The sequence below is a fragment of the Lampris incognitus genome, chromosome 10, assembly GCF_029633865.1.
Source record: "Lampris incognitus isolate fLamInc1 chromosome 10, fLamInc1.hap2, whole genome shotgun sequence".
In the NCBI taxonomy this organism is placed as follows: domain Eukaryota; kingdom Metazoa; phylum Chordata; class Actinopteri; order Lampriformes; family Lampridae; genus Lampris; species Lampris incognitus.
This window is the reverse complement of record NC_079220.1, coordinates 44,278,289-44,290,530: the sequence shown is the minus strand read 5'-3', so window position 1 is coordinate 44,290,530 and position 12,242 is coordinate 44,278,289. Positions and strand designations below refer to the sequence as shown.

At 46.4% G+C, this 12,242-nt stretch overlaps 1 protein-coding gene across 5 annotated transcripts in view; it reads right to left on the bottom strand.

Moving 5' to 3' along the window:
- Nucleotides 1-2,617: 2,617 nt before the first annotated feature.
- atxn2l (ataxin 2-like) overlaps nucleotides 2,618-12,242 on the bottom strand; it is a 70,191-nt gene continuing 60,566 nt past the window's right edge. For 2 of the 5 annotated variants that reach the window (XM_056287503.1, XM_056287504.1), the window contains exons 19-23: nucleotides 5,870-6,002; nucleotides 5,307-5,422; nucleotides 4,587-4,769; nucleotides 3,401-3,569; nucleotides 2,618-3,199 (exon numbers count right to left, since the gene is read on the bottom strand). In XM_056287503.1, coding sequence (XP_056143478.1) covers nucleotides 3,141-3,199; nucleotides 3,401-3,569; nucleotides 4,587-4,769; nucleotides 5,307-5,422; nucleotides 5,870-6,002 — 660 coding nt within the window. In that variant the 3' untranslated portion in view covers nucleotides 2,618-3,140. Of the gene's footprint in view, nucleotides 3,200-3,400; nucleotides 3,570-4,586; nucleotides 4,770-5,306; nucleotides 5,423-5,869; nucleotides 6,003-8,590; nucleotides 8,896-11,893; nucleotides 12,087-12,242 lie in introns of those variants that run through there. The other 3 variants (XM_056287501.1, XM_056287502.1, XM_056287505.1) reach the window with 2 other exon arrangements.

Below are 12,242 nucleotides of genomic sequence, written 5' to 3'. Positions count from 1 at the left end.
TATCATCAACGAGGCAGGCATCAGACCTGACCCGGACAAAGTGGCCGGAATAGAGAACTTTCCTCAGCCCCAGAACGTGACGGAACTCAAGAGGTTCCTCGGGATGGTGAACAATTTGGCAAAATACGTCCCAGAGCTGTCCACTGTAGGTCAGCCGCTTTATGGACTGCTTAAAGCAACGACAGAGTGGCTGTGGGGACCTGCACAGAACACAGCATTCCAAGACCTTAAAGCAGCACTCGCCACCGCCCCGGTACTCACCTTTTATGACGTCACTAAGGCTACGGTGGTGTCAGCAGATGCCAGCAGCTACGGGCTGGGAGGCGTTCTGCTCCAGCAGCACGGGGAACACTGGAAGCCCGTGGCCTACTGCTCCCGACGGCTGAGTGACGCAGAGACAAGGTACGCACAGATCGAGAAAGAGTGCTTAGCCAGCGTCTGGGCATGTGAAAGGTTCGAGAAGTACTTGTTTGGGCTTGACAATTTCAGACTTGTCACCGATCATAAACCACTAGTGCCTCTCATGAACAGCAAAGACTTGGATAATGTGCTCATTAGGTGCCAGAGACTGTTAATGAGGCTGATGCGTTTCAATGCAGTGGCTGAATACGCACCAGGCAAAACTTTAGCTGTGGCTGATGCACTCTCCAGAGGCCCAGAGCAGCGCTACGGAGATGGTGCTTCTCATGATGATGTTGCAGCGCACATTGATGCCATCGTGTTCCAGGTGCCTGCCACACCTCAAAGGATGCAGGAGATAAAACAGAGCACGGATGGGGATCTGCAGCTCCAGACAGTGTTGGGCTTCATCAGACACGGCTGGCCTGAGTATGTCGATAAAGTGCCGGAGACAGTCAGAGACTTTTATCAGGACAGAAAACATGGACAATGCCAGCAGTTGTTCACAGTCAGAGCTCCACTCCCAGATCCTACATAGTGGAGACAGCTCAAGGTGAACATTACAGAAGGAACAGGCGCCACCTGTTGGCCACACCTAAAACACTCACCTTTGTCAGCAGGGATCCTGACCATGTCACTCCAGGGGAGAGTGGAAACACGGATGAGTCCCGAGCAGCAGAAATGCCAACTTCCACACCATATGTTACTCGCTCTGGCAGGGTGAGCAAGCCTGCAATCCGGATGGATTTGTGAGGCGTATGGACTTGTGTACTGTGGGAGATTTTTTATATTTTTTGTGAAAAGGGGGGTGATATACAGGTTAAAATTGTTGGCAGTAAATGTTCAGAGAAATGTTTAGAAAATAATCTTAGAGGGGGAGATGTAATGAATGAAAGGTCACGTGTTTAACTTGACCTAATCACGGGTGTACGTGCAGTGCGTGTGACGTATACAGGAAGTTAGAAGCGCATGTTAGGAAGGTTGTATGTCGGATGAACGCTAGTAAAAGCTACGCAGTTAAGAACCTACGAAGTCGGCTCGTTCTTGAATTATTCTTATGTCAGTAAGACAAGGCGTCTACGGACATTACAAATAGAACATCAAAATGATGCTACTATGTAGTAAGTATGTCCAAAATCCTTCAAGCTCCTGATCATTAACTCTTTTGCCTGCTCAGGTTATTATTTATTTAGCTTTATGAAAACTTTGCAGTTGTAATTCCATGTTGCTTGTATTTTTTCACTTTGCGTAGGTATCGAGCTCTTTTGGCAATATCAGCGTTGTTCTTGGTTAAATGTTCGTTAAGGTAAACACTTGTTCCTTTGAGCATCTTACCTTGTCGCAGAAGATTGATTTTTAATTTTCTATTTGCAAACCTCATGATGATGGCTGCCGGCTTTCTTTTACCTTTCTGGGGGAGAGGGTGACAAGCTTCTGTATTGTCCTTGTTTACACTAATTCCCTTGTCTTGGAGGAACTCCACCACCTGCTGCTCCACCGAGTCCAAATCCTAGTCGCTATGGACTGTTTCACATTTGACTGCCAAGGTAACTTAACCCTCAGAGTAGTTAATGAAAGTTGCTTATGTCCGTGATCAGGCATTTTTTAAAATTATTTTTTGCCCTTTTTTCTCCCCAATGTATCTGGCCAGTTACCCCACTCTTCCGAGCTGTCCCAGCTCCGCCCCCTCTGCCGATCCGGGGAGGGTTGCAGACTACCACATGCCTCCCTCCCCCAATACATGTGGAGTTGCCAACCGCTTCTTTTCATCTGAAAGTGAGGAGTTTCACCAGGGGGACGTAGCGCGTGGGAGGATCACGCTATTCCCACTAGTTTCCCCTCCCCCCTGAACAGGTGCCCCAGCTGACCAGAGGAGGCGCTGGTGCAGTGACCAGGACACATACCCATATCCAGCTTCCCACCTGCAGACACGGCCAATAGTGTCTGTGGGGACGCCTGACCAAACCGGAAGTAACAGGAATTCAAACTGGTGATCCCCGTGCTGCTAGGCAACGGAATAGACGTGAACAAGCAAATTTACCTTATTCCCCAGTTGAGCCTGTAAAACAAATTACATAAAAAACTGAGATGTAATTATAAACCCAAGGGAAATAAAATGCACCCCCCCCAGTTTAACCACAAAACACATATAATAACACACAGAGACTTTTTTTGGGCTGTAGGATTTAAGAACCAACCTCTGAGGACATTGTTTGAGACTGAATTTTATTTTTTATTTGTTTTTCACTTATTTATGCAGACATTTCACTTGAAAAAAGGGAGAGAGGGAAAATGGATGGGGGCAATAAGGAGGAAGAAAGAGGATATTGTTATCACTCATCAGTCCAAAAGTTTGCAATGGGACATGTTTTGCTGTTCGTTTCTTTTCATCTGGGTATGTCCTTAACTTTGCTCTCAGCAACTGGGCAAATGCATTCTGTGCTAGCTTACTGAGCTTAAGCTAGTAAGCTCTCCTTCACACTGCTAAAAGAATTGGGTTTTAAAAAAAGTAACTGAAACTAAAAGAAATTGAAACTGTTGATCTGTTGGCAAGATGTGGGAATGTGGTGAGCGTGAGTTGAAGCTGGTGGGTGGTTGGATTTGTGCGGGTTTGTGGACGATCAGGGAATGCCGTGTACAGGGTCAAGTCCGGACCACCAAGACTTCCAGAGTGTAGTAGCCGACCCCATGCACCCAAATGTCACCAGTGAGCACATGGCTGTGATTTAGGTGTTTGAGGCTTAGTTTCCAGGAGGGTGGAAAGACAGCTGCTGGGTGGGGTGAGCCTGCACCTGCACAGCTGGAGGACACACAAGGCACGTTTGGTGGAATTTCCCCATAGAAAAGCTGAACTTAACAGTGCAAAGTGTTTGTCTCCAGAAGGGAAAAAGCCACCTGTTATCTCTGAATTAAAAAAGGCGGTGGTAGCTTGAAGGAGCAGAGTCAACACTTCCCTGCACTAATGGGTGATTTCCTATCCAGAGGAGTGCTGAGTGCTCACCTTGAGGTGGTCCTATGTAGTAGTGTTGGTGTGCGCCCTGCTGAGGCGGTGGGCCATGCTGAGGGGTGGAGCCAGTGCCCTGTTGTGGAGCAGCATAGTGAAGCATGACGGGGGGCGGTCCGTGGCCGGCAGAGGGGTGAGGTCCGGACATACCTCCAGCAATGTGGGCCTGGCGGGGGCAGAAGGGTGGATAGAGGGAGACAGACAAGGATGCACAGATGATCACAGAGAGGTGGGATTAGATTTAACACGTACAGGTAATACCACAGAGCAAATACAAAGCAGGACTGGCAGACTCAAAGCTATGGTTAATGTTAAATGGTTTGACTCTGTTTGGCGAGAAGCCCTATCAATATCTGATTGGGACTAGCTCCCGATGTAAATCCACAATGGGCGTGATAGTTTCTCAGCATAAAGAAAACTTTTTGAAAACTTCAGGGAAATTTTTGATTCCATTCTGTATTCACCATAAAGTTTTCATATGACTAGGTGTTTAGTTGAATGGAACAAAGTGCGGTGATTTTTTTTACTACATTTGGGGTTCAATCCAAAATATATGCATTCTGAAAAAATTGTTATTCTATGTTCACACCTTAATATTTAACATGCAAAGACAACTGAATCGTCTGGCATATTTGTATTTTTCAAGTAAAAGGTTTAAGATAATTCCAATAATATTTAAGAGCGAATTTTATTTTCCTGCCAGTAATAATTTAGTTAAAAGGTATCACAATGCTTCAAACAATGGATGAAAAACTTTTGGATGTCCCTGTTAACCACAACTACAGTAATTATAATCACAAATCAAATGTAGTACAAAGAAGGTTAAAGATTTCCATCTAGCAGTAGCCTAGCATGGTCTCAATCCAGACATTAGATAGTTAATTACTTCATTATCAACTTCACATTCACAAAGTCTTAATCCAAGTCTAGGAGCTCCTGTTTGCAGCCATGACAAATAAACTCTGGTCAAATTCTAGGACATTTTTGCTGAGGCTGGTGAGTTTGTCCAATGTACCAGACAGGTCAGCAGTGAGGAAATGTATATTTACTTCCTTTTCTCCCCCCCAAAAACAATTTAACTGGTAAACTAGCAGAAGTGGCTGGGAACATTTCAAACATTTCCTGAACACTTCCTGCCATGTTAAATGTCCTGAGCTTGAGGTGGTAGCTGTGGTGTTTTCACCTGTGTCAGCTGGCTTATCTGAGGGAAGCCATGTGGCATCGGCTGGTGTGTCGCCAGGCTGTAGCCCTGCATGGGATAGGAGGTCTGGGGGGAGCTGTGGCCGGGGGGCATGTTGGGAGGGGTAGGCGCTGACAAAGTCCCGGAGTGGTATAAGGACTGTGGCTGAGGACCCCCTTGGCCCGACTGCAGAGGCAGAGAGGGATTAAATGTGATGTTAAAAAAACACACAATCAAACACATGTTGACAGATGTAAAAAAACCCAACAAAAAACAAAACAAAAAAAACCCCACACAATTAGTGATGCCCTCTGCATTGGTCCGTTTTTGTGTTGCGTAACTAATTTGGTGCATGTTCTAACGGTGTTTTTCTGTCATTGTGGTTGGATATTTTATGGAGGACATTTTGGACCCTCCTCTTGAGGTCATTCAGTACTTCTGTGCATTTTTTATCAACCTGAGGTAGCCAGTGTCATACCCTCAGCATCTGTTTGCTTTGACCAGACAAATCCTGGTGATTTTTCACCTCACACAGAGGCAAATTAGATTTGTACACAGGAGGGAAAAGTGTTTTTACTTTTTTATTCATTCATACATTTTAGCTTTATTAACATTTTTGCTCATTTGTAAATCTATAAAAAAAAAAACAACAAATATACAAGTCTAGGTCTGTATTTGACATTTGGCTTCCTCTTGCAGCAGCATGCAGTCACACACACCCACCTGCGCATGTCCAGGACTGGGAGCTGTGTGCTGCGGTGGAGGCTGACTGCCTGTGGGAGTGCTGGAGGGCTGAGGAGGATGTATAGAGCCCGAATGGTGAGAGAACGACCCCGGAGCTGATTGGGATAGAGAATTGGAGAGAAAGAGAGACTAAAAGTCAGATGAGAGTAAAGAGGCACGCTGTGTTTCATCCTTTTGACAACAGCAGTCAGTCAAAGCTTGACTAATAATATTAGCTAAATTCTGTTCTTCCCTTTCCAAATCAACCAGTGAGGGAAGGAGAGAAATCTCTGCTCCTCTTCTGAGTCATGTTGCCTTATTTTTTGTCAAGTGAAATCTGTTGAGACCTAAAACATTTGCCCTTACAGATACATGAACCATGTTGTGGTGGTTGGTGATAGTTACCTAAAAGTAGAAAGTAATGCACATTTTTTTCCAGATTATTACCCAAGATTACATTACCAACAAAAACCAAAGGAAATAATATTCAGAGGAGTTCTGTTAGGACTGGATTAGGTTCAATCCCCTCTGAAGGAGTGAGTGGTTGCTTCCCCTTTGCTTACCATACATGGCCTGTTGTGGCCCTGGCTGACCCTCAGCCTGACCGGGATACTGGGGGCCGGGGGCACCCATAGCCTGCGGGGGAGCGCCGGAGGCCAGCATCCTCGCCCCCCCCTGCAACATGGAGTACATTGGCTGGAATGACAAAAGAGGGAGAAATTGGTTGTTTTTTTTAAAAAGGACATCATAGAGTCAAATCAGATGTTTTTAAACTTAAATGCGAGCAGTTTCTCCAACACTTAATTAAGAAAATAGATAACATTAGGCTCCACATTACACCGGTGATGAGCAATCCCTCACTTGCATTGAACCCTCTGCCAGTCTGGCTTGCTTTAAGCAAATTTCTCTATTAGACTTAGAAGAGTTAATCTCCCACTTGAACTCTTCACCTGTCAACTGGACACCATCCCCACTAGATTTCTGAAAGAGGTATTTCACACTGTCAGCCCACAAATTCTCTACATTATCAACTGCTCACTGTCTACCAGTTTGTTCCCATCTAGTTTTAAACATGCAATAGTCTGACCTCTCCAGAAGAAGCCTGCTCTCGACCCTCTTGTTTTAAGCAATTTTAGACAAATTTCTTTTATCTTAAATCTTAGAAAGTCTGTTGCTCTTCAACTAATCACACACATGAATAGTTGTAGTATTTCTGAGCAATTTCAATCAGGATTCCATGCCCAGCACAACACAGAAACAGCTCTCATTAAAGTTACCAACGACTTATTACTCACCATTGACTCTGGTGCTTGCTCAATTTTAATTCTGCTTGACCTGAGTTCCGCTTTTGATATGGTTGACGACATCCTTTTAAATCGCTTGGAAAATTATGTTGGCATTAAGGATACTGCGCTTGCCTGGTTCCAATCCTACCTATCTGACAGATCTCTCTCTGTTGTAATGGGAAAATTCTCCTCATCCCCAGCCCCCCTTGTATGTGGCGTCCCCCAGGGGTCAATTCTTGTTCCATTAATATTTTCCATGTACATGCTCCCCCTGGATCAGATCATCCGTCATAATATTAATTTTCACTGTTATGCAGACAACACCCAGCTTTATGTCTCTCTTAAAGGTAATGACACACATGATCTTTCTCGTGTTATGGCTTGTCTCCCCAATATTAAATGCTGGATGTCACAAACTTTCCTCCGGCTCAATGAGTCCAAATCTGAGGTCCTTTTATTTGGTCCCCCTAACCTAACTGGTGACCTGGAAAAGAGTCTAGGGAACCTGTCCTCCAATGTTAAGCACTCTGCCGACAATCTGGGTGTCGTTTTTGACTTTGAGCTTCGTTTCGACACACTTCACCAAGGTAGCACAGTCTTGCGTTCTCCAAATTAGGAACATCACAAAAGTAAAAAAATTTCTATCTCAAACGGACCTTGAAAAAGTCATCCATACATTCATCTCATCATGAATTGTTGTAATGCCTCCAGCTAGTCCAAAACTTAGCTGCCAGACTGCTAACAAATTCCAAGAGACCATGACCACATCACTCCCATTCTGGCAGTACTTTACTGGCTACCTGTTAGGTATAGGATTGATTTTAAACTTTTATGAATTACTTTTACCATTACATTACAGTCATTTAGCCGACACTTTTATCCAAAGCAACTTACAAGTTCAAGTGCATTTAACGTAGGAAATCAGGAGAACTACTAGTCATCAGAGGTCATAAGTGCATCTTCTCTCTGAACAAGCATCTAAGAGCAAAACCAGTGCTAAAGTAAAAGCGCAAGAAAGACTTTTTTTTTTTAAAATGAGTGAATACAGTAAGTGCTAAGAGCAAGTAACAGGGTAGTAGTTCTTGAAGAGGTGAGTTTTAAATCTGCACTGAAAGATGGGCAGCGACTCCGCTGTCCTGACATCAGTGGGGAGTTCATTCCACCACCGTGAGGCCAGGACAGAAAAGAGCCATGACCGGGTCAATCAGCAGCAGGGGCCTCTGAGCGACGGGGCAACCAGGAGTCCCGAGGCAGCAGAGCGAAGTGGTCGGGTGGGGCTGTCAGGCTTGACCATGGCCTGGAGATAGGAAGGAGCTCTTACTTTCACTGCCATGTAGGCTACCACCAGAGTCTTAAACTGGATGCGAGAAGCTACTGGGAGCCAGTGTAGGGACATGAGAAGGGGAGTTGTGTGGGAGAACTTAGGGCGGCTGAACACCAGATGAGCTGCAGCTTTCTGAACAAGCTCCAGAGGTCTGATGGCCGACACCGGGGTGCCAGCAAGGAGGGAGTTGCCATAGTCCAGCCGGGAGATGACCAGAGCCTGGATGAGCACCTGTGCCATGTCGTCGGTGAGGAATAGGCGAATCCTCCTGATGTTATAGAGGAGAAATCTGCAGGAGCGAGCAACCGATGCAACGTTTGCAGCAAACGACAGTTGGACGTTCAGGATCACACCCAGATTCCTCATAGTCCGAGTTGGCGTCGCCACGGTGATGTCAATGGTGATGGCCAGGTCTCGGTGTGGGCAACCTTTCCCAGGGAGGAACATCAGCTCTGTCTTGTCCAGATTGAGCTTCAGGTGGTGTGTCGCCATCTACTCTGAGATGTCAGTCAAGCACGCAGCAATGCGTGTCTCTACTTGTGTGTCAGAGGGAGGAAAGGACAAGATCAGCTGGGTGTCATCGGCATAACAATGGTAAGAGAAGTCATGCGAGCGAATAACAGAACCCAGGGATGTTGTGTACAGAGAGAAAAGGAGAGGACCCAGAAGCGAACCTTGTGGAACGCCTGTAGTCAGTCTGCGAGGCTCCGACACAGATCCCCTCCATGTCATCTGGTAGGAGCGACCCATCAGGTAGGATGCAAACATTGAGAGTGCAGAACCTGTGACACTCAGCCCTTCGAGGGTAGAGAGGAGGATCTGGTGGTTCACTGTGTCGAATGCAGCTGACAGGTCCAGGAGTATCGGGACAGAGAGAGTTTGCTCTCGCAGAGTGCAGCGATTCTGTCACTGCAAGGAAGGCCGTCTCTGTCGAGTGACCCACCTTGAGCCCAGACTGGTTGGGGTCCAGGAGGTTGTTCTGGTGGAGGTAAAAAGAAAGTTGGTTAAAGACACTGTTACTTAAATGTTCGAAAGTTTTGGATAGACAGGGTAGAAGTCTGTAGTCTGTAGATTTGACGTCAGAGGGTTTAAGTGACGGTTTCTTGAGAAGGGGGGTGACTCTAGCAGTCTAGAAGGCAGATGGAAAGCATCCTGCCTGGAGGGAGGTGTTGATGAGGTGGGTTGGAAAGGGAAGGAGTTCAGGTGCTATAGACTGAAGAAGAGGGGAGGGGACCAGGTCAAGGGAGCATGTGGTGGGGCGACTGGATGTGATGAGGTTGAGGACCTCGTCAGGGGAGAGGGGAGTGAGGTGGGATAGGGTGGGATGTGGAGAGGTGAGGGAGGGTGCAGAGGGTGGGCTAGTGCAAGGAGCACTAACCGGGTGGTGAGAAAAGGAGGATCTGATGTCGTTTACCTTCTTGTCAAAGAAGTTAGCGAAGTCATCAGGGAGAAGGAAGTAGGAAAAGGAGGTGGGGGTTGAAGAAGTGTAGAGAAAGTTTCTAAGAGTTTCTTAGGATTAGAGGCAGAGGATAGGATGTTAGATTGATAGAAGGCAGCCTTAGCAGCAGAAAGGGAGGAGGAGAAAGTGGAATGAAGATTGGAAGTTGAGACGGTCCTCTGGGAGTTTGCCTTTTCTCCATTTGCACTCTGCCACTCTCAGGCTCCGTCTGTCAGTACGTACTGAGACGGACAGCCAAGGGGCAGGTGGAGTTGGGCATGCAGGCCTGGAGGTGAAGGGACAGAGATTGTCCAGAGAAGAGGAGAGGGTAGAGAGAAGAAGATCAGTAGTAGTGTCAGGGGTAGGAGAGAGAAAGATTCAGGTATAGGGAGGATAGAGGTAACAGAGGAAGAAAGATCAGTGGTGAAGAGAGAGCGGAGGTGTCTACGGGTGGAAACCATGTGGGGAGGGGCTGAGGGGGGCGAAGAGAGGGAGAGAGAGTAGGACATGAAATAGTGGTCAGAGAGCTGGAGGGGAGTAACAGAGAGATTGGAATAGGACAGTGTCTAGTAAAGATAAGGTCCAGCTGGTTGCCGGCCTTGTGCGTAGGAGGAGAGGGTGAGAGGTGAAGGTCAAAGGAGGAGAGGAAAGAGAGAAGAGGATCTAGCTTGTCAGTGTGGATGTTGAAGTCACCGAGAAGGATAAGTGCAGAGTCATCAACAGGGAAGTGCGAGACAAGTGTGTCAAGCTCCTCCAGAAACTCACCAAGGGGGCCTGGTGGGCGGTACATAACCACAATGACCACAATGGTGAGTTTGACTGGATAAGAGACAGTAACAGCATGAAATTCAAAAGAGGGTAGAGAAAATTGTAGAATGGAAACAAGAGAGTATTTCCATTTCAGGAAGATTAGCAGGCCAGTATGACCACCTTGCCTCCCAGCTCTGGGAGTGTGAGAAAAAGAGTACACATCTGACAGAGCTGCGGGTGTGGTAGTGTTTTCTGGCGTGATCCAGGTCTCAGTTAAAGCAAGAAAATTGAGGGAGAGCAAGGATGCATAACCTGAGATAAACTCAGCTTTCGGCACCACAGACTGGCAATTCCAGAGCCCTCCCATCACGACTTGCTCAACATGAGTAGAGAGAGTGGGATAGATGAGCTTGGTAGGGTCACAGTGCCTAGGAGTGACCCAACGTCTATCCCAGTCCCGGGAAGAGGAAAGGACAGGAATGTGAAGGAAACACATAGTCTATACTAGGTACACAAAATACAGATGACTGACTGGATCTAAAAAGAGCAGTCCTTGCTTGACGAAAACTTGGCTTGACGAAGTCTTGGCTTGAAGAAGTCGTGCTTGCCTTTGTTCATTCTAGCTTTCGTTCAACCTAGACCTGTTTGCCCTCAGCTTGTTTTGTTGCCCGGTCACCTGTAGTAATGAGGCTGGCTGAGGGAAAAGTTAAAAAGGACCTGCCTGAGGAGTGCAGGCATGGGCCAGGCCCATAGGGTGTGAGTAAGAGCCCCACAGATGTGGAACTCCCTACCTGAGGAAATTTGGCTAGCAAACTCACTGCCTTCTTTTGAATCACTACTTAGAACTTACTTTTACAGGAAGGATTTTTTTTAAAGTAAATCGGTTTTTGCCCAATTTTTCTCATTTATTTTCTATACTTTTCTATGTTTATATCTCATATTTTTATAATTTCACATTTTTAATTCTTTATATTTTTCTTTCATCGCATTATTTTAATTGTTTTTAATTATAACCCTTGTTTTATCGGCTCTAATTCTCTTCGTTTTAATTATGTTCTTGTGATTTTATCCTGACCATGTTTTACCTTGCTTTGTGGAGCAGCTCTGGCATTATGTCCTATATTTTTATTGTATTCTTTTGTTTTATCTTAACTATGTGCATTATTTATCCTGTTGTGTAAGGCACCTTGTAACATTGTTTAGAAAGCTGCGATTTAAATAATGTTCATTATTATTATTATTTAAGAAAAAGAAAATATCTTAAAACATCGCATCTCGGTCGCTTTCAAAATCCGTTGCACCAGAAATTGGTCCACCCCAAGGATCGGGTGCTCCTGCACAAACAGCAATATAGTGTACCTGTTAAGTGCCAGGAGGATTGCCATGAATCGTACATTGGGGAAACCAAAGAGACTCTGGCGAAGTGGATGGTACAACACAGAAGAGTTACCTGGTCAGGCCAGGACTCCGCAGTCTACATCCATCTACAAGCCAGTGGCCACTCTTTCAAGGATGAGGATGTGAACATCCTTGATAGGGAGGAATGCTGGTTTGAATGGGGAGTCAAAGAGGCCATCTATGTGAAGAGGGAATGACCATCCCTGAACCGAGTGAGCGGGGGGGGGGGGGGGCAAGCATACATCTGTCGCCATTTTACAATGCTGTGATTGCAACTATTTCCCAATACTCTGTGAAAAAAAAAAGTGTCCCCCCCCCCTTCAGTGCGCAAACTCACGTTTGCAGCGGCCTCACTCACTATCGGTGTGGGAAGATGGCAGCGCGAACTTACGTTTGCAGCGGCCTCACCCAGTACCATCCATGCAGTGTCTTTGTCCACATCTGCGTCTAAGTTGTCTTCGTTTGATGGCTGGGAGAGCTGGCGCTGGATCGGCTGGGACAGCTTGGTCTCTGCTGCGTCCTGTGGGCCCAGGGACCACGGCCCTGCCTGGAGCTGCGCCCAAAGAGGAAGCACTGAGGGCGGTCTGAAAGGACGCAGAAGCGGGGCATGCTAAGCTAACTACTAGTCCATGCAGACCGACAGTTCCGATAACACCGAGGGCGGTCTGGCGGTGGGCTCGCCTGGCATTGACTGTGTTTTTGGTGTCGTCGTGTGGAGTGCGGGGAAGTGTGTTGAGGGT